Here is a 25,608-nt window from a genome sequence, read left to right as displayed (position 1 = left end):
CTTTTCCTGGTCAATGACTTCTAACATGGAACCTCGCATCACGTAGCTATCCTCTTTCCTCATGCATTACTTTGCAGTTGCTCACATTAAACATCATCTGCCATTTGAATGCCCAGTCTTGTAAGGTCATCTTGCAATTTTTCACAATCCTTTTGCGATTTAACAACTTTGAATAACTTTTCAGAAAATGTAATTACCTCACTAGTTATTCCCATATCGAGATCTTTTATAAATGTTAAAAAGCAACGGTCCCAACAGAGACCCCTTGAGAGCCCCACTAATCTACCCTTCTCCATTTAGAATACTGACCATTTAACCCTACTCTCTGTTTTCTATCCTTTAACCATTTTTTAATCCACAATAGAACAGTACCTCCTAACCCATGACTTTCCAATTTCTTCTGGAGTGTTTTCATGAGGTACTTCCTGAAATTCCTTTTTAAAATTCAGATACACAATATCGACCGGCTCACCATTTATCCACATGTTCGTTCACCCCTTTAAAGAAATGTAGTGGATTGTTTCTGGGACTGTGTAGAGGGGACATGCGTTCAATACTGGGCCAGACCAGTGGTCCATCTAGCCTTGTATTCCGCTACCAATAGCGGCCAACCCAGGCCACAAGTACCTGGCAGAAACCCAGTTAGCAACATTCCATGCTTCCAATCCCGGGGCACGCAGTGGCTTCACCCATGTCCATTTCAATAACAGATTATGGACTTTTCCTCCTGGAGCTTGTCCAAACTTTTTTTTTTTTAAACCCACATACGCTAATCGCTGTTACTACGTCCTCCAGCAAAGAGTTCCAGAGCTTAACTATTCGTTGAGTGAAAATATATTTCCTTACTATTTTTTTTAAAGTATTTCTACGTAACTTCATTGAGTGTCCCCTAGTCTTTGTACATCTTGAAAGAGTTACTTGTTCTACATCACTCGAGATTTTGTAGACCTTGATCATAGCTCCCCTCAGCTGTGTCTCTCTTCCAAGATGAAGAACACTAACTCTTTAGCCTTTCCTCATGTGAGAGGAGTTCCATCCCCTTTATCATTTTTTCGTCTCTTCTTTGAACCTTTTCTGCGTATTGTCTACAATGAAACCTAGATCTTTTACTTGGGTGCTGTCCCCTGAAGTGGACCCTAGCATCAGATAACTGTGATTCAGATTATTCTTTTTGATGTGCATCACTTTGCATTTGTCTACATTAAGTTTCATCTGCCATTTGGATGCCCAGTCTTCCTGTTTCCTAAGGTCTTCCTGCAATAATTCACAGTTCGCACGTGTTGAATAGTTTTGTTTAACCTTGAATAGCTTTGTATTGTTTGCAAATTTAATCCCCTCACTCGTCCAATTTCCAGATCATTTATAAATGTTAAATAGCACTGGTCCCAGTACAGATCCCTGCGTTGCTCTGCTGTTTAGTCTCCTCCATTGAGAGAGGTGACAGTACAGATCCCTGCAGCACTTCATTGAGTGTCCCCTACTCTTTGTACATCTTGAAAGAGTAAAAGATCAATTCACTTCTTTCAGGATTTTGTAGACTGCCATCATATCTCCCCTCAGCTGTCTTTTTCAAGCTGAAGAGCCCTAACCTTTTTAACCTTTCCTCATAAGAGGAGTTCCATCTCCTTGTCAGACTGTATTGCATTCTACTTTGTGTACTCCCACGTTTGCCATATGAATAAGCATACATCATTCTGGGGAGAGAATCACAGGTAAGTTTCTCTTTCTCCTTTCATAATTGACATATGAAAACCTAATACATGGGTTGTGATAAGACCAATGGAACAATTTTGAGTTTCTCATCCAGACCTGTAAAGCTCCTTGGACCACACTTCCAGAGACTAGCCTTTCACAGGAGTGGCACCTTGTGCTTTCTACTCGGAAGTCATCCATGTGCGGCTGATTATATCCTGTTTATTCATGGAGAAAGTGAGGTTACTTGTAATAGGAGTTCTCCATGTTCAGTAGGATAAGTACATTCTCTCTTGTGTCCCCTTTATTAAAATTCTCTAAACTGTGGAATGGACTGAGAGGGAGGAGTAATGGTCACTCAGGAGCGAGTGTGTTTCTAGACTCCTATAGGCTCTGGAATGACAAAACCTTTGCGTGGCTGATTTCTCATGCTGTCTGTGGAGAACAAATGTTAAAGATAAGTAACTTTATTTTCTCAATGAGCTGATAATTGAGTCTTAACATTCATCACTTTGATTCCTCAGCAGCTACTACCAGATGCTTTCATAGTTTGCTGTAATTGCACTTGAAATACTGATAGGAGTGGTTGCACTTGAAATACTGATAGGAGTGGTTGACTCAGCAGTTTTCCTTCTGGACATTAAGCTGAGACTGAACCAGCCTCTACTGTGGTTACATTACCATGAGCTTTCATTTGTAAATAAGAGCCTTTTCATTTTAAACAATTTTACCCTTAAATATAGCCAACCTAGGATATGGGTTATATTGAGGCTTCTTCTAGAATCTGGTACATGAGCTCTTGATATCAACTGCTAGAAGTTTTTTGGGGTTCTTGCAGCATCCAGAGCTGAGAAACAGAAGCTGAGTTTGGGAATCACCTACATCTCCCATATAGTAGCATTACTACTCATCACTTGAACCAGAGTTAATATTGACATTTGTCATGATTTGCCCCCCCCTTTTTTTTTTTTTTTTTTTGCAGTTCAGAAGCAATTAAGGGGGCAGTTGTTGGAATTGATCTGGGCACCACAAACTCCTGTGTTGCTATTATGGAGGGCAAGCAAGCAAAGGTAAGCATGATCAGAAGGCATGGGTCATGATTCTTAAATTTTGATTTGTAAACTTTTACATTTCACAATACCTGCTGCTTCAGATCCCTATCTCTGGTGCCCTGTGAATCTACTTCTTCCCTCTTTCCTGTGGAGCTCTTTTCCAGCACAATAAACTTTACAAAATAAAGACGAGAAGGAAAGGGGTTTGCTATAGTCTCTCATCCGTGGTAAAACTTGTGGAGACTATGATCTTGGGGGTCTGCAAGTTCTACTTTATTATTTATGGCATTTCTATCCCACATTAGCCCAAGTGGAACTCAGGTTCAATGTGACTTACAATATAAACATTAAAAAAAAGAAATGAGTTAAAGAATACATTATAAAACATATTATATAGGAAGTGATAAGGGCACGTTCAGTGGGCTGTCAGGAAAAAGAGAAATATAAGGAACAAAATAATATTCAGCACTTGAGTTCTAACATTGTTGAAGATTGAGCTAAAAAAGTAAGTTTTCAATAAATAACCCATAATCACTAGTATATCTAATTTGTTTAGGAAGAGAATTCCAGATTTTTGTGCATTGAAAAGAAAAGTTAGTATTGTGGATTTTTTTGTAAGATACATTTCAGAAATGTAAAATGAGATATTCTCCGGATGACACGGAAGCATTGCGTGGAGGTAAATCAATGAATTCATTCATATAGGACGGTGACATACTAAATAAAATTTGATGGACCAATGCATATAGCTTGAACGAAATTCTGTTCTTTATAGGTAACCAGTGTAGGTTATAGAGGAGTGGGGTAGATTTAGCAAAGCGCATTGATTTTACAAATTAGACAAGCAGCCGTGTTTTGAACAGTTTATAGGTTTTTTTTTTTTGTTTGTTTTTGGTTTTTTTTTTAAGAAGGTTGCATTTAATTCCAGCATAGATGGAATTACAATAGCCAATTTTTTTTAGAATAAGAGATTGGGTTAAGATACGGAAACCAATCTTGTGAAAAATGATCGCAATCTCTTTAGTTTCCAAAGCATATGGAAGGAACTAGACAGCATTCAAGACTTGACTTTCTAAGGATAAAAACTGATCAATTGGAACCACAAAGATTTTCATTGAGGATACAAGATGATAGTTATAAATCTTTGTGAATAGTCGGATAATAAGGATTTGTTATTAATAAAAACTTATCTTCTTAGTATTAAGTTTCAATTTAAAATTAGGAGCCCAGGATTCAGTTAGTGATACCTTATCTGATTTTGTTAATATCATAAAGAGTTTTGGAAAATGGGATGTAAATAGAGTTGTCATCAGAATATATAAATGTAGAAAGACCATTGCTCTCAAGTAGATTACCAAGAGGAGGAATCATGATAAAGTAAGATGGGAGACGAGGAAGAACCCTGCGGTACTCCAAAACTAGAAAACCAGGAGGGAGAGTGCCTACTTGTGTAACTTGGTATGATCTAGATTTTAAAAATCCTGAGAGCCAATCATGGACAGCACCACGTATACCATAATGGTCAAGAATATTTAAGAGCATATTGTGGTCAACAGTATTGAATACTCTGGACATATTGAATTAGAGTACTATACTTTTGTTATTTTTTTGTTACATTTGTATGCCACATTTTCCCACCTATTTGTAGGCTCAATGTGGCTTACATAGTTCCGGAGAGGTGTTGGCAGACTCCGGTGTAAGCAAATACAAAGTGATATTGTGGTAAGATAAAGTTCATGTGGCACAGCCATATTAGGGAATCTAACAGTAGAGTTGTGCTATGTCCATTACTTACTTTAGTTTTGTTGTGTTGCAGAGATCAGGCTTTTATGTTGGATTGGTAGGGTATGCCTTTTTTTAAACAGGTTAGTTTTTAGTTTTTTTTCCGGAAGTTTAGGTGGAGCCAGCTCATCTAGTAGTCCGTGGAAGGAGCTGAGATGAGCAAGCTAGTCATTTGATCTTTAGACCAGAAGCTTACTGGATCAATTTTGTCTCTAGTAATAAAGGTATTAAGTTTATCGACTATATTGGGACAACTTGTAGCTTCTTTCCAATTAAGTTTGAATATTAGCCTACTAGGATCCGACCATGGAATAGGAGACCACTGTTCTGATATAAAAAAAAGTTTGTGGGATCGCTAAATTTATTCGCTAATATATCTAATTGAGGACAAGCCATTAAAAACTGAGAATCACCAAATACCAAGAAAATAAAGGAAATTTCTGATTTATTAGTGTCTTCTAATACGATATTATCGTTATTGATACAAGTATTAACTCATTTAATTCCTCATCTACTTGACTCCAACTTCCTGGAGGACAGTAAATTAAAAGTAAGCAGTTGGATTTAGATAAGGAATAGTCTTTTTATAGAACAAGCAGTAATTTCCAATCAAGGAGATAGGAATTAATCTCAAAAAGTGACTTATAAATGATAGATACGCCACCCCCTCTTTTCTTTAATCTTGGATGGTGGAGAATGGAATATCCAGGTGTACAGATATCAGTGATTTTAAGATCATTTACCAAATGCAGCCACGTTTCTGAGATAAACTATGCCTAGCTCAGATTCACTTATCCAGTCTCTCTGAGTTCCGTTTTATTAACAGAACGTTCATTTATGTAACCTACAGGAATTGGTAGATAAGAAATGTTCTTTGGTTTTGATAGAAGAATTTGGATAAAATTTTGTTTATTATGATTCAACTTTGAATCTTTTCTGTTAAAGCGATATGTGGCGAATGTAGAGTTGTGTCCTGATAAGACACCTCAAATGAATGCAAAGGTAGATGGATTGTGATGGAATCTGTTAGTCAACCCAGTTAGGATAGGGTCCAATAGCATAAATGATAGGAATACAAAATACTATTTTAGTAAAATGTATTTTGACAAGATAAGGAAATATAATAACCAGTGCAGTAGGATATTCAATGGAACCCATCAGCTCTTCAAAAGGCAGTTGCAACTAGAGAGATTCAATTAAGGGATAAAGGAGAATGGTGAGAGAATTTTTGTTTGAGGAAACAAAACTTGAAAGTAATATACAGAGTTCTGGTTATTTTGGTAAGAATATGCTGCGTGAAGAGTTCAACAAGACTAAGGAATTACTAGAAAACAATATATGTCGGCGTTAAAGTAGACTACCAGGTACAACTCAAAATGGCATCTCTTTGATGTAGTTGAGCTGCACTGATATTACCAATCAACGCAATGGTAGCGGGAACTACTTTGGGAAGAGCAGACCAACTCCATAGCGGATGCTGGAGTATCTGTTGTATTTGACACAGCACAGGAGAGGAACTTCCTTGTAGAGTGCAGGAGATTGAAGCTGGTTCAACAGATTCATTTTTTCAGTCAAGGCAGGGCCTGGGCCTGTGTCTAGGTTCTGGGGTCAGTGATGGCAGCAGTGGAAGTGGTCCCATGGACAAGGGCTCATATGCAGCCATTACAGGAATCTCTTAGACACTAGTCTCTGATGTCAAAGAAGTATGACCTTCCTCTTCCTTGGATGCTGGTTGCTAGATGGAGTATGCAGTGGTGTTTGTTGCCCAGAAACTTGACTATCAGAACTTCATTTCCAATAACACAACGGAAGGTGGTGATGACAAAACGCCAGCAGGTCAGGTTGGTGAGCTCATTACAAGTTCCATCTTGCACAGGGCACCCAGATGGAACAGGAGTCTCAATAGTCAATAAATTGGAGCTTAGAGCAGTGTGGAATGCCTTACGCGACGTGGCTCCCTTTCTGGTGGGGGGCCCTGGTCCGAGTTTTCTCCTTCACTGCGACACGGGTGGCTTATATCAACAAGCAAGGTAGGGCCAACAAATGTCCGATGGCAATGGAGGCAGCTTCCCTCATCATTTGGACAGAGAAGTCGTCTGACAGCAGCTCACATCGCAGGGTCCTTGAAAGTGGAGGTGGACTTTCTCAGAAGGCACACCTTGGATCTGGGAGAATGGGAATTATCTAGCCAGGGTTTTCACTTCTGGACTTGATGGCGACGAAAAGGAAGTGACCAAGGTCTTCAGCTGTCGGAAAGAATTGGGCTCAATAGGGATTGATGGCCTACTGCAGCCCTGGCTGGAGACATATCTACTCTCTTCTTTCCTTGACCCATGATAGACCACGTGTTGAAATATCACATTGCAGCAATTCTCATACCCCAGATTGGCTGTGGTACATGGTCCTGATTTGATTTCTGGATGTTGGTCATCTTCGTCTTCTTCAGGTACACAGCCTACTGAAGCAAGACCCAGTGCTCATGGAGGATCTGTACCTGTTTGGTCTTACGGCTTGGCCATTGAAAGGACTTGGTTGAGACAAAAAGGTTATTCTGATTTGGTCATTGCTACCTTGCTTCAAGCTCAGAAATACTCTACATCCATGGCGTAAGCAAAGGTGTGGAGGATGTTCAAGGGCTGGTGTTCTGAGCGCAGACTTTCTCCCTTCTCTGCTGAGATTGTACATATCCTAGCATTTCTTTGGGCAGATCTTCAGAAAGGATTGGTGTTGGATTCTCTAAAAGTTCTGGTTGCAGCTTTGGCCTGTTTCAGGGTCTGACTACAGAAGACATTTCTTGGTGGCTCGCTTGGATATCGTTCGATGCTTGTGACCTCCCTTTCATACATTTTGTTCAATGGAACTTTAATTTAGTTCTTTGGGCTCTTCTGAAACCTCCTTTTTGAGACACTCCGGAAGACCTTCTTGAAAGATCTTACGTTAGACAGCATTCTTAGTAGTTGTACGGCACATAGGGTTTTGGAGTGTCAGGCTCTCTTGTTGGGATCCCTTTCTTCACTTTTTGGAGGCAAGGATTGCCCTGCACATGGTTCCTTCCTTCCTTTCTTCTGAAAGTGGTATAAGCACTTCATTTCAACCAATCTGCAGAACTTCCATCCTTTTTGAAGAGAAACTGAAGAGGCTCAGTATTCTTTGAAGCTTCTCAATGTGCATAGAGTCCTCAGATATCTGGAAGTCTAGAGTTTCGCAAATTGGACAGTCTGTGCTTTTTGGTAAACAGAGGCTTGGTCTTATGGCTTTCAAGCCCACAGTTGCTAGATGCCTAAACAAAACTATCATGTCAGCTTATTTGCTAGCAGAGAAGCAAGCTCCTCGGGCCTTTTGGGCTCGTTCTATGAGTCGTACAGCAACATCCTAGATGGACACTACCTTACTATATCCGGTGGATATTTGCACGGCAGTGACATAGTCAACGTTGCATACCTTTGCCAAGCACTACAGGGTGGAAGTTGCAGCATTCTGAAGCTAGTTTTGGAGCTCTGTCCTCAGAGTGGTGGCACCAGGATCTCACCTGCTCTAGGATTGCTTTTGAACATCACATAGGTCCTGGAATAGCTTTTTCAGAGAAGCAACCTTTTAGAGAGAGTCTGCCTGCAGATAACAGCTCTGTCTCTTAGGCTTAGTCCCTCCCACCCTCCCCCAGAGTGACATCTCTTAACTAGCCTCCCTACAGCCAAATTATCACTACTGACCTCTTCCGACTGCATCTATTCCTAATTCATCACCTTCCCCCAGTAGCCCAACCTACCAGTTTCACCCATTCCAACATTCGTGTTCCAGCAATCCAATTCTGCATGACCATAACCCCTATACACACTCTCTTCCTGATGCTGTCCCTTCCTAACCTACTTCTTAACCCAAAAACACTTTGAACTGCTGCTACACTTTACCCTCCCCTTACCCTCATCACCTCACCTTCTCTCCTTTCCCTTTCCTTCTCCTTAGCCCTTAACCTTCAACATTTCCTTCCTGCTGTTGACCCATCTCCATTCCTCCAATGCACATCCCGCCTTTGTCGCCCTACCCCCCCCTACCCTTCTTCGTATTCTCTTACTCCTTCTCCTACTATCTGCAGGGACATCAATCCCAGTCCAGGTCCCCCACACCAATCCTCATCCTATCTATACAGACCACTCCGGAATGTCTCCAACCTCATTTCCATTCCCCTGCTCTCCCCCTCTTCCCTCCCCTTCTCGTGCGCCCTATGGAATGCCCGATCTGTCAGCAACAAACTCTCCTTTACCCATGACCTCTTCATCTTCTGTTCTCTCAAACTCCTCGCCCTAACTGAAACCTGGCTCCCACCTGACGACTCTGCCTCAGTCGCTGCCCTATGCCATGGAGGCTACCTCTTTTCCCACACTCCTCACCCACTTGGCCGCAGAGGCGGCGTCGGGTTTCTGGTTTCACCCTCTTGCAGATTTCAGCCCCTTCTCATACCTCAGTCTCACTCCTCATCATTTGAAGTCCATTCCATCCGCTTATTCAACCCGCTGCCACTCTGAGTTGCAGTCATTTACCGACACCGACACCCCCCCCCCCCCCCCCCCCCCCCGATAAGTCCCTTTCTTCTTTCCTCACTGACTTTGATGCCTGGCTCTCTGTTTTTCTTCAACCTTCATCTCCGTCCCTCATTCTTGGTGACTTCAACATCCACGTTGATGATTCCTCTGATTATTCTACTTCCCAATTCCTTGCCTTAGCATCCTCATTCAGTCTTCAGTTGTGTTCCTCTGCACCCACTCACCAAAATGGTCACTATCTCGACCTTATCCTCTCCTCTAACTGCATTCCCTCCAGCTTCTGTTCCTCAGATCTCCCCCTTTCTGACAATCACCTATTAACCTTCACACTTAAGCACTCTCCTCCCCGATCCCACCCAATCTCAATCCCCACATCTAGAAATCTTCAAGCTATTGACCCTCTTATGTCTCTAACCTTTTCTGTACCACCACTCTATCTAAGTCTGTCAATGAAGCTGTTTCCTCCTATGATACTATTCTCTCCTCTGCACTGGACACTTTGCTCCTCCCATGCCCCGTCCTGCTAGGTGTACCAAACCCCAGCCTTGGCTAATCTCTAAAATCCACTACTTTCGTTCCTGTGCCTGCTCTGCTGAACGCTTTGGCTTAAATCCCGCACCCTTGCCGACTTCATTCATTTCAAATTCATGCTTAACTTCTTCCAGTCTGCCCTTTCACTTGCCAGACAGGATTACTTCACCCAATTGACAAATTCCTGTGGCTCCAACTCTCGACTCCTCTTCGCCACACTGAACTCTCTTCTCAAGGTACCTCCGCCCCCAATTCCCCCATCTTTCTCCTCAGACCCTAGCTGAGCACTTCCACGATAAAATCTGTAAGATTAACCTTGAATTTTCATCCAAACCCTCCCCACCTTTCTCTCCCTTAGTCCTCACCCCCTACTCTCCTTCTTCCTCTTCTTTTTCCTCCTTCTCTGAAGTGTCTATTGATGAAACTGCCCTTCTTCTTACCTCCTCTAAATCTACTACCTGTTCCCTCTGATCCCATCCCCACTTATCTACTTAACACTATCTCTCCTACTATCATTCCTGTCATCTGTCACATCCTTAATCTTTCACTCTCCACTGCAACTGTTCCTATGGCCTTTAAACATGCTGTAGTCACTCCACTCCTTAAAAAAACCCTCACTTGACCCTACCTGTCCCTCCAACTATCGCCCCCATCTCTCTTTCCAAATTACTGAAACGTGTTGTTCACCGCCGTTGTCTTGACTTTCTTTCTTCGCAACCTATTTCTTGACCCACTCCAATCTGGTTTTCGCCCTCTTCACACTACTGAAACTGCACTTGCCAAAGTCTCTAATGACCTGCTACTGGCTAAATCCAGAGGTCTCTATTCTATCCTTATCCTTCTTGACCTATCTGCTGCTTTCGACACTGTTGACCACACTATGCTTCTGGATAGCTGTCTTCGCTTGGATTCCAGGGCCCTGTTCTTTCCTGGTTCTCCTCTTACCTCTCGCTTCGTTCTGTGTGTTCACTCTGGTGGATCCTCTTGAACTTCCATCTTGCTTTCTGTTGGTGTGCCTCAGGGTTCTATCCTTGGACCCCTCCTCTTCTCCATCTATACCTCTTTCCTTAGTACCCTGATTTCATCCCATGGCTTCCAGTACCTTCTTTATGCTGATGACTCTCAGATCTACATCTCCACCCCTGAAATCTCAACCTCGATCCAGGACAAAATCTCAGCCTGCTTGGCTGTCTCAACGCCATCTAAAGCTCAACATGACCAAAACTGAAATTCTCATTTTTCCCCCTAAACCCACCTCCCCTCTTCCCCCTTTCTCTGTCTCTGTTAATGGCACTCACATCCTCCCTGTCTCCTCGGCTCGTAACCTTGGAGTCATCTTTGATTCCTCTCTCTCCTTCTCTGCCCATATTCAACAGATCGCCAAAACCTGTCGCTTTCTTTATCTACATCATTAGCAAAATTTGTCCCTTCCTTTCTGAATATCAATCCAAAGGTCACTATTCCATCCTCATCCTCCTCGACCTATCTGCCTTCTTTGACACCGTCAATCATAATTTACTTCTTGACACACTGTCCTCATTCAGGTTCCAGGGCTCCGTCCTCTCCTGGTTCTCCTCGTATCTTTCCCAACGCACCTTCAGAGTATTTTCTAATGGCTCTTCTTCCACCCCCGTCCCGCTCTCTGTTGGGGTTCCTCAAGGATCTGTCCTTGGACCGCTTCTTTCCTCGATATGCACCTCTTCCCTGGGCTCGCTGATCTCATCACATGGTTTCCAGTACCATCTCTATGCCGATGACACCCAGCTTTACCTCTCCACTCCTGACATCACAGTCGAAATCCAGGCCAAAGTTTCGGCCTGCCTTTCAGACATCGCTGCCTGGATGTCCAACCTGCATCTGAAACTGAACATGGCAAAGACTGAGCTCCTTGTCTTTCCACCCAAACCCTCCTCTCCTCTTCCCCCACTTTCCGTCTCTGTTGACAACGCCCTCATCCTCCCCGTCTCTTCAGCCCGCAATCTCGGAGTCATTTTCGACTCCTCCCTCTCCTTCTCTGCCCATATCCAGCAGACATCTAAGATCTGTCGCTTCTTCCTCTTCCTCTATAATATTAGCAAAATTCGCCCATTCCTTTCTGAACAGACCACCCGAACCCTCGTCCACTCGCTCGTTACCTCTCGTTTTGACTATTGCAACCTTCTCCTCGCTGGTCTCCCGCTTAGCCACCTATCCCCCCTCCAATCTGTCCAAAATTCCGCCGCACGTCTTATCTACCATGTGAACCGATACTCTCATATCACCCCTCTCCTCAAGTCGCTTCACTGGCTCCCGATCCGCTACCGTATACAGTTCAAGCTTCTCCTACTGACCTTCAAGTGCACTCAATCTGCAGCCCCATTTCCTCTCTACCCTCCTCTCCCCGTATGTTCCCACCTGTATCCTCCGCTCTCAGGACAGATCACTCCTATCTGTACCCTTCTCCACCACCGCTAACTCCAGACTCTGCCCCTTCTGCCTCGCATCACCTTATGCCTGGAACAGACTTCCCGAGCCCATACGCCATGCGCCCTCCCTGCCCAAGTCCTTACTCAAAGCCCATCTCTTCTCCCTTGCTTTTGGCGCCTAACCACCTTCCCCACTCATGATACTACACTCACTACATAGTTTACCTTTAGATTGTAAGCTCTCTTGAGCAGGGACTATCCTTCCTCATGTTTAAACTTGTACAGCGCTGCGTAACCCTAGCAGCGCTATAGAAATGCTAAGTAGTAGTAGTAGAATATGCTGTCAGAACTCTTATCCACACCCTTGTCGCCTCTCGCTTGGACTATTGCAATTTACTTCTCACTGGTCTTCCGCTCAGCCATCTCTCTCCTCTCCAATCTGTCCAAACTTCTGCGGCACGACTTGTTTTCCGCCAGAATCGTTATACCCATACTAGCCCGCTCTTCAAGTCACTTCACTGGCTCCCTGTGTGTTTCTGCATTCAGTTTAAACTTCTCGTACTGACCTTTAAATGCATCCACTCTGCAGCCCCCCATTACCTCTCCGCTCTCATCTCTCCCTACATTCCTCCCCGTGAACTCCGCTCGCTTGACAAATCTCTCTTGTCGTCGTCCTCCTTCTCCTCCACTGCTAACTCCAGGCTTCGCTCCTTTTCTCTCGCGGCACCTTATGCCTGGAATAGACTTCCTGGACCTATATGTCTAGCTCCATCTCTACCTGTTTTCAAATCTATGCTGAAAACCCACCTTTTCACTGCTGCTTTTAGCTCCTAGCCACAATTGCCCTCCCCTTGTCCCTTCCTCCCTTCTCACCCATTACTTCCCTCACCTGTAACTGTCTTGTTTTTTTTTGTTAGTTACATTTGTACCCCGCGCTTTCCCACTCATGGCAGGCTCAATGCGGCTTACATGGGGCAATGGAGGGTTAATTGACTTGCCCAGAGTCACAAAGAGCTGCCTGTGCCTGAAGTGGGAATCGAACTCAGTTCCTCAGTTCCCCAGGACCAAAGTCCACCACTCTAACCACTAGGCCACTCCTCCACTGTATTACTTAGATTGTAAGCTCTTTTGAGCAGGGACTGTCTCTTTGTATCAGGTGTTCAGCGCTGCGTGCGTCTGGTAGCGCTATACAAATGCTAATAATGATAATAATTGAAGGAGGAATTAGGTTTTACCTGATAATTTTCTTTCCATTAATCCTTCCCACTTCCAGAGGCTAGCCTGAGGTTTCGATGATGTTTAGTTGGTGAGAAGTAATGGGTTAAATCAGTGTTTCCCAAGTCCAGTCCTGGAGTACCCTTGCCAGTCAGGTTTTCAGGATATATACAATGACTATGCATGAACGTTTTACATACACTGCCTCCATACAGTGAATATGCATGAACGTTTTACATACACTGCCTCCATTATATGCATCTTTCATGCATATTCATTGTGCATAACCTGAAAACCTGACTGGCAAGGGGTACTCCAGGACCAGACTTGGGAAACACTGGGTTAAATAACTGTCACCTTGCATGGTGCTTCCTGAATATCTCTTGTTCTTTTACATGTCCAGAGATGAGGTCTATACATGTCTGCTCGTCTGGTTAGTGTTAAGTTAGCGAGTTGTTTAGATTGTTGTGTGCGTAAATCCTGAGGAGCTGGACTGGATCAGGGGCGTAGCCGTACCACAGATTTTGGGTGGGCCTAGGCAAGAATTGGGTGGGCACCAAGTGTTCTCCCCCCCCCCCCCCCCCCCCAAAAAAAAAAAAAATCTCAGCTGGTGGAAAAACGCCGGTGTTGTGGAGAGTAGCGTTTTCATTACCATCAGGGGAAATCTTCAGCTGGCGGAGCTTGGGATTCCCACCAGTTACCACTAAACATGTGCTACTGTTGGGTGGTCCTGAGCCATAAGTGGGCCCACCCAAGCCCACCTGTGGCTACGCCACTGGACTGGATACTAAGAAATGTCTCTGTTCAGTTTTCCATTCTCTATCTCCACCTGCTGGTGGCTAGACACAACTATCCCCATGGGTTCTAGAATTATCAAGTAAGACCTAATTTCTCCTTTTTATTCAAGTTTGGGGAAATTGGTATAATTAATTCTAAAAAATTTTATTCTTTTTAGACATATTTTGAATGTGTAAGGGACAGAAAAGGCAGGCTATTTATTTTTCACTATTTAGAGCTGCTCTTCTTGGGATAGTTTTTAGTTTTTAACATAATTGCCATACTGGGTCAGACTGAAGGTCCATCAAGCCTTGTGTACTGTTCTCAGCAGTAGCCAATGTAGTTCACATATATCTGGAAGGTAAAAATCCCCCCCCCTCACCTCCACAGATATTTTTTTCCCCCCTATTGCATAGTTCTAAGCAGATTATAGTAAAGCAGATTTATGCTATGTTTCTACTTCAATGCAGGTATATCAAATAAAAGCATTTCCAATATAGTTATTAAAGTGCTTCAGCTAATTGTTTCAGCTGTTTCCTAAAGTGGTTGGCTGAGCAGTTCATTAACAGATATAGGAGCAGGTGCCATAATCAAAGGCCAGTAGCAGAGCAAGCATGTTCCCACATATTAATAGATGTAAATGATTTGTTTAAAACAGAGGTTCTTATCCACACCCTAAAATGTGTAGGAAAAGGTCAGATAAGGTGTGGAGAAGGGAATTAAAATGACAGTTTATTAAACTACCAATAACTGTCCTAATACCTGTGCACTACTGTAATTCTACATGTTAGCACTGTTAGCAGCTAATGGCAGTATGTGTAGCTGTTGGTAGTTGCTAGTGGGTGTGTGGTTTAGGAGGGAGATGCATAGGTTTAACTGATCAGTTAAAGGGGTGCAGGAAGCAAAACGGAATACTTTAAAAACTACTGTGGTACTTTTCTCTTTCCGTTTCACCAAGTAATTCCCATACTACCCTCTGTACATGGTATTACTATCCCATTGAGTGACTTTGTTATTCTAGATAATCATCTCAGTGTCAATCACATTTTTCAGTACAGAAATCTTTTCATACAATAAGACAGTCACTCTGTTCATTCCCTCTTTGATGCTAAGACCCTATGGTTGCTGGTCATTCCTTAGTGCTCATGGCAGCTTAGTAAAAGGACCACTGTGTCTGCAATCAGGAACACATGTTTTACTGCAGCTAAAAATGCTTTACCATAGGTGCGCTCAGGCTTCCAGAGGTACATTTTGGAATCGGCAGACACTCCCCACGTGGTCAAAAATAAATTTTTTTAACAGTGGGAGTGGGTCTGGGGTGAATATTTACCGCCTTTTTGAAGAAATTCACTTGAGGTGGTGTACAGAAATGCCATGTGCTTGATCAGTGCGTGAGCCCTTACTGCCTACAAAATAGGTTGTGGTAGGGGCTCACACACATTGGGACAATTAGCATATGACCATTAACACAGAAAATAGAAAAATTGGCCTTTTTACCCCTGCAGTAAGGATGCATTAAGGCCTCTCCTTCTTTCTCCTCCTTCTCAGAAGTTTCTACTGAAGAAACTGACCTCCTTCTTTCCTCCTCTAAATGTACTACCTGTTCCTCTGATCCCATCCCCACTTACCTACTTAACACTATCTCTCCTACTGTCATCCCTGTCATCTGTCACATCCTTAATCTTTCACACTCCACTGCAACTGTTTCTACGACCTTCAAACATGCTATTGTCACTCCACTCCATAAAAAACCCTCGCTTGATCCTACCTGTCCCTCCAACTATCGCCCCATCTCCCTTCTCCCTTTCCAAATTACTTGAACGCGTCGTTCACCGCCGTTATCTTGACTTTCTCTCTTCTCAACCTATTCTCCGAGGACAAGCAGGCTGCTTGTTCTCACTGATGGGTTGACGTCCTCGGCAGCCCCCTCCATCGGAAAGTTTACTAGCAAAGGCCTTTGCTAGTCCTCGCGCGCCCATGCGCACCGCGCATGCGCGGCCGTCTTCCCGCCCGAAACCGGCTCGAGCCGGCCAGTCTTCTTTCGTCCGCACTCGGTACGGTCGTGTTACGCCGTTCGTGCCCCAGAGAGTCGACCTCGCGCGTCCTTTTCGACGTGTTTTTGTCCTTTTTTTTTCCTGGAAAAAGTTCGGGAAGCGCTCTGGTAGTGTTCCGGAAGACCCTTTCGGGTTTTCTGCCCTTCCCGTATTTCTCAGTTTTTGCCCCGTAAGTTTTCTTTCGTTATCGGGGTAGGCCTCTTTTGGCCTCGGTCGAGATTTTTCTCCCTCTAAATTTTGGTGCTTCAATTTTCGCCATTTCGGCTTTTGATTTCGCCGGCGTGATTTTCCGCCCATGACATCGAAGCCTTCCAGCGGCTTCAAGAAGTGCACCCAGTGCGCCCGGGTAATCTCGCTCACTGATAGGCACTCTGCGTGTCTTCAGTGTCTAGGGGCCCAGCACCGCCCTCAGAACTGCAGTCTGTGTTCCCTGTTACAAAGGCGGACTCAGGTAGCGAGATTAGCCCAGTGGAACGTTTTGTTCTCGGGCTCTTCGTCGGCATCGGCACCGGAGGCATCGAGTGCATCGACGTCGTCAGCGTCCGGACCATCTTCCTTGGCTGCCGCTCCATCGACTGCATCGAGGCATCGGACCTCTGCATCGGCGCCGAGGCATCGGGCGACTGTATCGACGTCGGTGGTACCGAGACTTCGTCTGCTGATGTCGTCGGACGGAGGTGCATCGTCAGGAGTGCAGGTGAGGGCTGTCCATTCCCCTGCTGGTGGCGGTGAGCCTTCGGGTGGGTCTCCTCCTACCCTGAGGGCTCCTGCGGTACAGCCCCCCCGGGATCGACCCTCTTCGGTCTCGGCCCCGAGGAAGCGACGGATGGATTCTACGTCCTCCTCGTCGGTGCCGGGGAGCTCCGGTGACATGCTTCGGAAGAAGTCGAAGAAGCATCGACACCGGTCTCCTCCCCATGTCGGCACCGAGAGCTCTGGGTCGCCGAGGGATTCGGCACCCAGCAGGCATCGGCACCGAGAGGACCGCTCACCCTCTGTTCAGGAGGTGTCGATGCGCTCCACTCTGGACAGCCCAGAACAGCCTCCTCGCCCGGAACAGGTTCTGACGTCGACGCCTGCATCGGCCTCTCAGCAGCCGCTCTAAACGAGAGCCTCCGGGCCGTTCTCCCAGAGATTCTGGGAGAGCTGTTGCGCCCTACCCCTCCGGTACCGGCGGTGCTTGCGCCTCCGGTACCGTCGAGCGTGGCGCCGGCTGGCCCATCGCCCAGGTTGAGGTCCCCGACGTCGGTACCGCGTGCGGTGCCGACCGCGGCCACCTCCCAGGAAGGCTCCCCGACTACGTCGGCGGAGGGAGCTTCGCCGATGCGGGCGAGGGAGTCTACCTCTCGACGCCCCCACCGTGGACGGGGTTCCACCGAGTCGAGCAGGGCGAGGTTGCAGACACAGGTTCGTGAACTTGTGTCTGACACCGAGGGTGAGGCCTCGTGGGAGGAAGAGGAGGACCCCAGATATTTCTCTGATGAGGAGTCTGAGGGTCTTCCTTCTGATCCCACTCCCTCTCCTGAGAGACAGCTTTCTCCTCCCGAGAGTCTGTCTTTTGCTTCCTTTGTCCGGGAGATGCCTACGGCCATCCCCTTCCCGGTGGTTGTGGAGGACGAGCCCAGGGCTGAAATGTTTGAGCTCCTGGACTATCCTTCTCCACCTAAGGAAGCGTCCACTGTTCCCTTGCACCATGTCCTGAAAAAGACATTGCTTGCGAACTGGACCAAGCCACTAAGTAATCCCCACATTCCCAAGAAGATTGAGTCCCAGTACCGGATCCATGGGGACCAGAGCTGATGCGCACATCAGTTGCCTCATGACTCTGGAGTTGTGGATCTGGCCCTAAAGAAGGCTAAGAGTTCTAGGGAGCATGCTTCGGCGCCCCCGGGCAAAGACCCTAGAACCTTAGACTCCTTTGGGAGGAAGGCCTACCATTCTTCTATGCTCGTGGCCAAGATCCAGTCTTACCAGCTCTACACGAGCATACACATGCGGAACAATGTGCGGCAGTTGGCGGGCTTGGTTGATGCTCTTCCCCTGAGCAAGCCAAGCCTTTCAGGAGGTGGTCAGGCAGCTGAAGGCGTGCAGAAAATTCCTGGCCAGAGGAGTTTATGACACTTTTGATGTTGCGTCCAGGGCCGCTGCTCAAGGTGTGGTGATGCGCAGGCTCTCATGGCTGCGTGCCGCCGACCTGGAGAATAGACTCCAGCAGCGGATTGTGGACTCGCCTTGCCGTGCGGACAACATTTTTGGAGAAAAAGTCGAACAGGTGGTAGAGTCTCTCCACCAGCGGGACACCGCATTCGACAAGTTCTCCCGCCGGCAGCCTTCAGCCTCTACCTCTACAGGTAGAAGATTTTTCGGGGGAAGGAAGACTGGTCCCTATGCTTCTGGTAAGCGTAGGTACAATCCTCCTTCCCGACAGCCTGCGGCCCAGGCTAAGCCCCAGCGCGCTCGCTCTCGTCAGCAGCGTGCGCCTCAGCAAGGCCCCGCGGCTCCCCAGCAAAAGCAAGGGGCGAGCTTTTGACTGGCTCCAGCAGAGCATAGCCGACATCCAAGTGTCAGTGCCGGGCGACCTGCCGGTCGGGGGGAGGTTGAAAGCTTTTCACCAAAGGTGGCCTCTCATAACCTCCGATCAGTGGGTTCTCCAAATAGTCCGGCAGGGATACACCCTCAATTTGGCATCAAACCTCCAAATTGTCCACCGGGGGCTCAGTCTTACAGCTTCCAACACAAGCAGGTACTTGTAGAGGAACTCTCCGCCCTTCTCAGCGCCAATGCGGTCGAGCCCGTGCCATCCGGGCAAGAAGGGCTGGGATTCTATTCCAGGTACTTCCTTGTGGAAAAGAAAACAGGGGGGATGCGTCCCATCCTAGACCTAAGGGCCCTGAACAAATATCTCGTAAAAGAAAAGTTCAGGATGCTTTCCCTGGGCACCCTTCTCCCCATGATTCAGCAAAACGATTGGCTATGCTCTCTGGACTTGAAGGATGCCTACACACACATCCCGATACTGCCAGCTCACAGACAGTATCTGCGATTTCAGTTGGGCACACGCCACTTCCAGTACTGTGTGCTACCCTTTGGGCTCGCTTCTGCGCCCAGGGTGTTCACAAAGTGCCTAGCTGTGGTAGCAGCGGCACTTCGCAGGCTGGGGGTGCACGTGTTCCCATATCTTGACGATTGGCTGGTGAAGAACACATCCGAGGCAGGAGCCCTGCAGTCCATGCAGATGACTATTCGCCTCCTGGAGCTACTGGGGTTTGTGATAAATTACCCAAAGTCCCATCTTCTCCCAGTGCAGAAACTCGAATTCATAGGAGCCCTGCTGGATTCTCGGACGGCTCGCGCCTATCTCCCAGAGGCGAGAGCCAACAACTTGTTGTCCCTCGTCTCGCGGGTGTGTGCGTCCCAGCAGATCACAGCTCGGCAGATGTTGAGATTGCTGGGCCACATGGCCTCCACAGTTCATGTGACTCCCATGGCCCGCCTTCACATGAGATCTGCTCAATGGACCCTAGCCTCCCAGTGGTATCAGGCCGCGGGGGGTCTAGAGGACGTGATCCACCTGTCCACGAGTTTTCTCAAATCCCTGTATTGGTGGACGATTTGCTCCAATTTGACTCTGGGACGTCCCTTCCAAATTCCTCAGCCACAAAAAGTGCTGACCACGGATGCGTCTCTCCTGGGATGGGGAGCTCATGTCGATGGGCTTCACACCAAGGAAGTTGGTCCCTCCAAGAACGCGATCTACAGATCAATCTTCTGGAGTTGCGAGCGATCTGGAACGCTCTGAAGGCTTTCAGAGATCGGCTGTCCCACCAAATTATCCAATTCAGACAGACAACCAGGTTGCCATGTACTATGTCAACAAGCAGGGGGGCACCGGATCTCGCCCCCTGTGTCAGGAAGCCGTCAGCATGTGGCTCTGGGCTCGCCGTCAAGGCATAGTGCTCCAAGCCACATATCTGGCTGGCGTAAACAACAGTCTGGCCGACAGACTGAGCAGGATTATGCAACCTCACGAGTGGTCGCTCAACTCCCGAGTGGTGCGCCACATCTTCCAAGCGTGGGGCACCCCCTTGGTGGATCTCTTCGCATCTCGAGCGAACCACAAAGTCCCTCAGTTCTGTTCCAGGCTTCAGGCCTCCGGCAGACTAGCATCGGATGCCTTCCTCCTGGATTGGGGGGAGGGCCTGCTGTATGCTTATCCTCCCATCCCTCTGGTGGGGAAGACTTTGTTGAAACTCAAGCAAGACCGAGGCACCATGATTCTGATTGCTCCTTTTTGGCCGCGTCAGATCTGGTTCCCCCTTCTTCTGGAGTTATCCTCCGAAGAACCGTGGAGATTGGAGTGTTTTCCGACCCTCATCACACAGGACGAGGGGGCGCTTCTGCATCCCAACCTCCAGTCTCTGGCTCTCACGGCCTGGATGTTGAGGGCGTAGACTTTGCCTCTTTGGGTCTGTCAGATGGTGTCTCCCGCATCTTGCTTGCTTCCAGGAAAGACTCCACTAAGAGAAGTTACTTCTTCCATTGGAGGAGGTTTGCCGTCTGGTGTGACAGCAAGGCCCTAGATCCTCGCTCTTGTCCTACACAGACCCTGCTTGAATACCTTCTGCACTTGTCTGAGTCTGGTCTCAAGACCAACTCTGTAAGGGTTCACCTTAGTGCAATCAGTGCATACCATTACCGTGTGGAAGGTAAGCCGATCTCAGGACAGCCTTTAGTTGTTCGCTTCATGAGAGGTTTGCTTTTGTCAAAGCCCCCTGTCAAGACTCCTACAGTGTCATGGGATCTCAATGTCGTTCTCACCCAGCTGATGAAACCTCCTTTTGAGCCACTGAATTCGTGCCATCTGAAGTACTTGACCTGGAAGGTCATTTTCTTGGTGGCTGTTACTTCAGCTCGTAGAGTCAGTGAGCTTCAGGCCCTGGTAGCCCAGGCCCCGTACACCAAATTTCATCATAACAGAGTAGTCCTCCGCACTCACCCTAAGTTCCTGCCAAAGGTTGTGTCGGAGTTCCATCTGAACCAGTCAATTGTCTTGCCAACATTTTTTCCCCGTCCTCATTCCTGCCCTGCTGAACGTCAGCTGCACACGTTGGACTGCAAGAGAGCATTGGCCTTCTATCTGGAGCGGACACAGCCCCACAGACAGTCCGCCCAATTGTTTGTTTCTTTTGACCCCAATAGGAGGGGAGTGGCTGTAGGGAAACGCACCATATCCAATTGGCTAGCAGATTGCATTTCCTTCACTTACGCCCAGGCGGGGCTGGCTCTTGAGGGTCATGTCATGGCTCATAATGTTAGAGCCATGGCTGCGTCGGTAGCCCACTTGAAGTCAGCCTCCATTGAAGAAATTTGCAAAGCTGCGACGTGGTCATCTGTCCACACATTCACATCTCATTACTGCCTGCAGCAGGACACCCGACGCGACAGTCGGTTCGGGCAGTCAGTTCTTCAGAACCTGTTTGGGCTTTAGGATCCAACTCCACCCCCCGAGGGCCCTGTTTGTTCTGTTCCAGGCTGCACTCTCAGTTAGTTGGTAAATTTTTTAGGTCAATCTCATTAATGTCCTCGCCGTTGCGAGGCCCAATTGACCATGGTTGTTGTTTGAGTGAGCCTGGGGGCTAGGGATACCCCATCAGTGAGAACAAGCAGCCTGCTTGTCCTCGGAGAAAGCGAATGCTACATACCTGTAGAAGGTATTCTCCGAGGACAGCAGGCTGATTGTTCTCACAAACCCGCCCACCTCCCTTTGGAGTTGAGTCTTCCCTTGAAGTGTATTGTCTTGCTACATACTGGACTGGCCGGCTCGAGCCGGTTTCGGGCGGGAAGACGGCCGCGCATGCGCGGTGCGCATGGGCGCGCGAGGACTAGCAAAGGCCTTTGCTAGTAAACTTTCCGATGGAGGGGGCTGCCGAGGACGTCAACCCATCAGTGAGAACAATCAGCCTGCTGTCCTCGGAGAATACCTTCTACAGGTATGTAGCATTCGCTTTAGTAGTAGTGCTTTTTACGGCAGTCTGGTAAAAAGACCCCATAGATTACTGCAATTTGATGCTTTAGGGTTTACCTCCATATCAGCCAAGGCTACAAATTTGTACAGACCACAACTGTGAAGTTGATGCATAGAGCAAAGAAATTCAGCTGTTAAGCGGCTTCTCATCTGCACATTGGTTCAGTTTTCTTCCATATAAGTTTTAAGATTTGGACATTGGTATATGAAATTAAACATGCTGATCTTGCTTCTTCTCTGCTTAGCTTTCTTACTCTGTATATACCACCCCAAGCTCTCTGTTCGGTTGTCAATATCTTGTCATTTGTAGCCATTAACAGATTTGTTCTCACTGTTAGATTGAGCTTCAGTGTTGCTATTAGATGCTAGAATTTGCTTCCATTGGAGCTTCGATCGGAACCTTCCTTAAATTGTGTTAAAGCTATGCTCAAGGCCTAATTTTTCAGCTTTTCCTCTAATTGTGTGTTGTGAACTGCTTTGATAGTATTTGTGTCTAAGCAGTATATCGAGCCTTTTAATAAACTTAAAACTCTAATCAGAATTGGAATGAAAAGATTTTTTTTTTTTTTTTTTTTTGCAGTATCCTAAAATTTCCTTCCCTCATCAGCATTGTTCTTTCACACTTTCTTCCCGCCCACCTCGTTTGCAATTCTCATTGTTTTAATATTATAATTCTAACCTTTACTTTTTTTATAAATTAATTTTTTGAAATTGTAACTTAAGCCACCACCTTGTCCTCCTTTTCTTCCCCTATGCTCTTCTTCTAATAGTCGTAAACTGTTGATATCTTTTATTTACAGTATATAAAACTATATGTAAAAACTCCTGGTTTAAAGTGATCCATATAAAATTTGGTCTGCAGTAGAGGTGGTCTGTCATTTCAGTGGGAGGGTGGGTATCCAGAGTTGATTGAATATTCTTGATAACTGTCAACCTGCATGCAGTATGAAGCTAGTCCTGTGATCCCTTGATACTAATCCTCTGCTTTTTAGCTTACATGGTGGGAGGAAGTATCTGAAATTCTAAGCTATTTTATTTCCAGAGAATCATTGACAAAGATCTGTTTTCTCTTTAGGTATTGGAAAACTCTGAAGGTGCCAGAACAACCCCCTCAGTTGTAGCATTTTCAGCTGATGGTGAACGATTAGTAGGAATGCCAGCTAAACGCCAGTCAGTAACTAACCCAAATAACACGTTCTATGCCACCAAGCGACTGATTGGACGACGCTATGATGATTCAGAAGTACAGAAAGATGTGTATGTAGAACTTAATTCCATTCGTTTTCTTGTTGTATCACCATCCAGAGGGGAACCTCAGCAGTCTAGCTATTCCATCTAAGACTTCAAACAGCATTATACCTGAAATGAAATGTGTACAAATCCAAGAAATAGAGATGAACAGGTAGATTGTCTCCCCCCCCCTCCCCCACCGGTGTACGTTTTCAGAAGCAAGCAAATCTTCTGTCCTGCAGCGGCAGCCTTGCATGATGCTTCTGGCCTGCACCGGGCCTTTCCCTCTGACCCATCCCACCTCTTCTGATGCAACTTCTGTTTGGAGAAGAGCAGGCTGAGTCAGAGGGAAAGGTCCAATCCAGGCCAGAGGCACACTGGTGCTGCAGGATGGCAGAGTTGCTCTGAAAAGATACATGGGGGGGGAGTTAAGAGAGCCACAGGCAGGGATGGGAGTGGAGGGAGAGACACTGGACTGTCAGGGTTGAAAACGGTGACTATTGAAAAAGGCAAGGAATCCTTATACAGCATGAAGATGGAATAAAAGAATAGAGCATCTCCACTTACAGTAAAACTTTAAACTTTCAAACTTTAAAAAAAAGAAACATGGGAGAGTTGGACTGCACTGTGGGCGTCAGTTAAAACCCTAAAGAGAAAGTGTGTGTTGGGGGGGAAGCAGGGTAAACCATACAGAATCGCAGGAACAACCCTGGCTGCCTTTCTGAGCAGGCTGGATGGACCACACAGGTCTTCTTCACCATCATTTATTAGCACCTTGGGGAAACACTGATTTGCATGGTGGCATTTTAACAATTAAATTACATGACTCTGCAGCAAAACAGAGAATGGGATGGAGAGAGTCACTCCTATCTGAGTCTAAACAAAAATCTTCAAACAATATATTTTTGGACCAATATTCTAAAGTGATTTAGGGCTCCTGGCAGCTTAAATTGCCCGGGGCTGCCCAATCGCCAATATTCAGTGGCATTTAACAGGCCAGTACTACTATCTACTCCGGCCATGTTTAAATTGGGCAGGTCAGGGGTGGTACGGAGAAGGAGTTGATTAGGAGCATGCAATTATGCGACTGCCTGCACCTGTATAGCTAACCAGGCAAATTTAGGACAGCTTCAAAGCTGTTCAGAATTAATCATTTCATGGCTGGTACCTGCATAGCGAAATTTCAGCCAGGACCCACATAACATTTAAGATGGCAGCCTTTCCGATTTTCCTCTCCCCGTCATCCGAAACAGCTGACAACCTTCAGATGCGCCCGTCCCCTGGTAAGAAAGGAAAACACCCCTGGGTCTTTCCGGTGGTCCATTTGGGGCAAGAGCAAAGCCCACTTGCTCCTTCCCCTAGCTGCTTCTGCAACAAAATGGCCACCATGACCTCTAGTGGCAGACATTTTGCTGCAGCAGCAAGTGGGCTTTGCTCCTGTCCCCACTGTGGACTACTAGGGATCCTGGGGGGGGGGGGGGGGGGGGGTGTCCTTTCTGGGGAGAGCAGATTTGAAAGTCAGCTAGGTGGTAGAGGGGATCAGAGAGGCGGCTGTCTTCAAAAAATGAGGCGGGTCCTGGCTGATCTTCATCTGGGGCCTACATAACTGTCTTATGCAGACCCTGGCAGGACCACTTTAACTAGCACCAGATATTCAGTGCCGGCTCTGTATCGTTTTTTTTTTCCCTCCCCTTTCTATCCTATAGTTCTCTCTTTTGCCCTAATAGTTCATGTCTGAGTCTTGTGTGTTGTCCCCTTTTCTTTTTTTTTTTTTTTGAATTTGAAAAAAGTTTTTTATTTAATCTCATTATTCATAAGTACAATCACAAAATCAGCTACCCACTGTGCAGCAGGTCCTAATGAAATGTACTACAATATCAACTATTGAAAACATAATGAATTTTACTCCCCTCCCTCCCCCCCATCTCTACTTAATGGCTGAATACACTGTGTAGTAATGGCATTAGTCCATAAACGCTCTAAATGATTCCATTCCTCCGCCTTCGGGTCAAATCTGCCCTTTCGTCTGTCCGTCAATTGTTCAAGTCCCATTATGGTGCGGAGCCTTGTTTTCCACTCCACAGTTGTAGGACCCACTTTCTTTTTCCAGTGGGCTGCTATTTCCAGCTTCGCAGCTGATAAGCATAGTCTTTTAAGCTGCTTCTGCCATTTCTTGCCTCTTTTATTTCCCCACCCTAATAGGCACCACTTTGGTTCCGCTACAAACTGTGTCCCCAGAATAGAGGTCATGCACATAGTTATATCGTCCCAGAAAGAACGGATAAGTGAACATGACCACCACAC

The 25,608-nt window shown here is 46.4% G+C and overlaps 1 protein-coding gene across 1 annotated transcript in view; it reads left to right on the top strand.

The window, feature by feature from the left end:
• The window catches only part of HSPA9 (heat shock protein family A (Hsp70) member 9), a 223,531-nt gene that overhangs the window by 25,880 nt on the left and 172,043 nt on the right, over window positions 1–25,608 (top strand). Inside the window, 2 exon segments of the mRNA XM_030211606.1 lie at window positions 2,675–2,762; window positions 23,150–23,331. Coding sequence (XP_030067466.1) covers window positions 2,675–2,762; window positions 23,150–23,331 — 270 coding nt within the window.

The sequence above is a fragment of the Microcaecilia unicolor genome, chromosome 8, assembly GCF_901765095.1.
Source record: "Microcaecilia unicolor chromosome 8, aMicUni1.1, whole genome shotgun sequence".
Taxonomy (NCBI): domain Eukaryota; kingdom Metazoa; phylum Chordata; class Amphibia; order Gymnophiona; family Siphonopidae; genus Microcaecilia; species Microcaecilia unicolor.
This window is presented reverse-complemented; position numbering and strand designations above follow the sequence as displayed.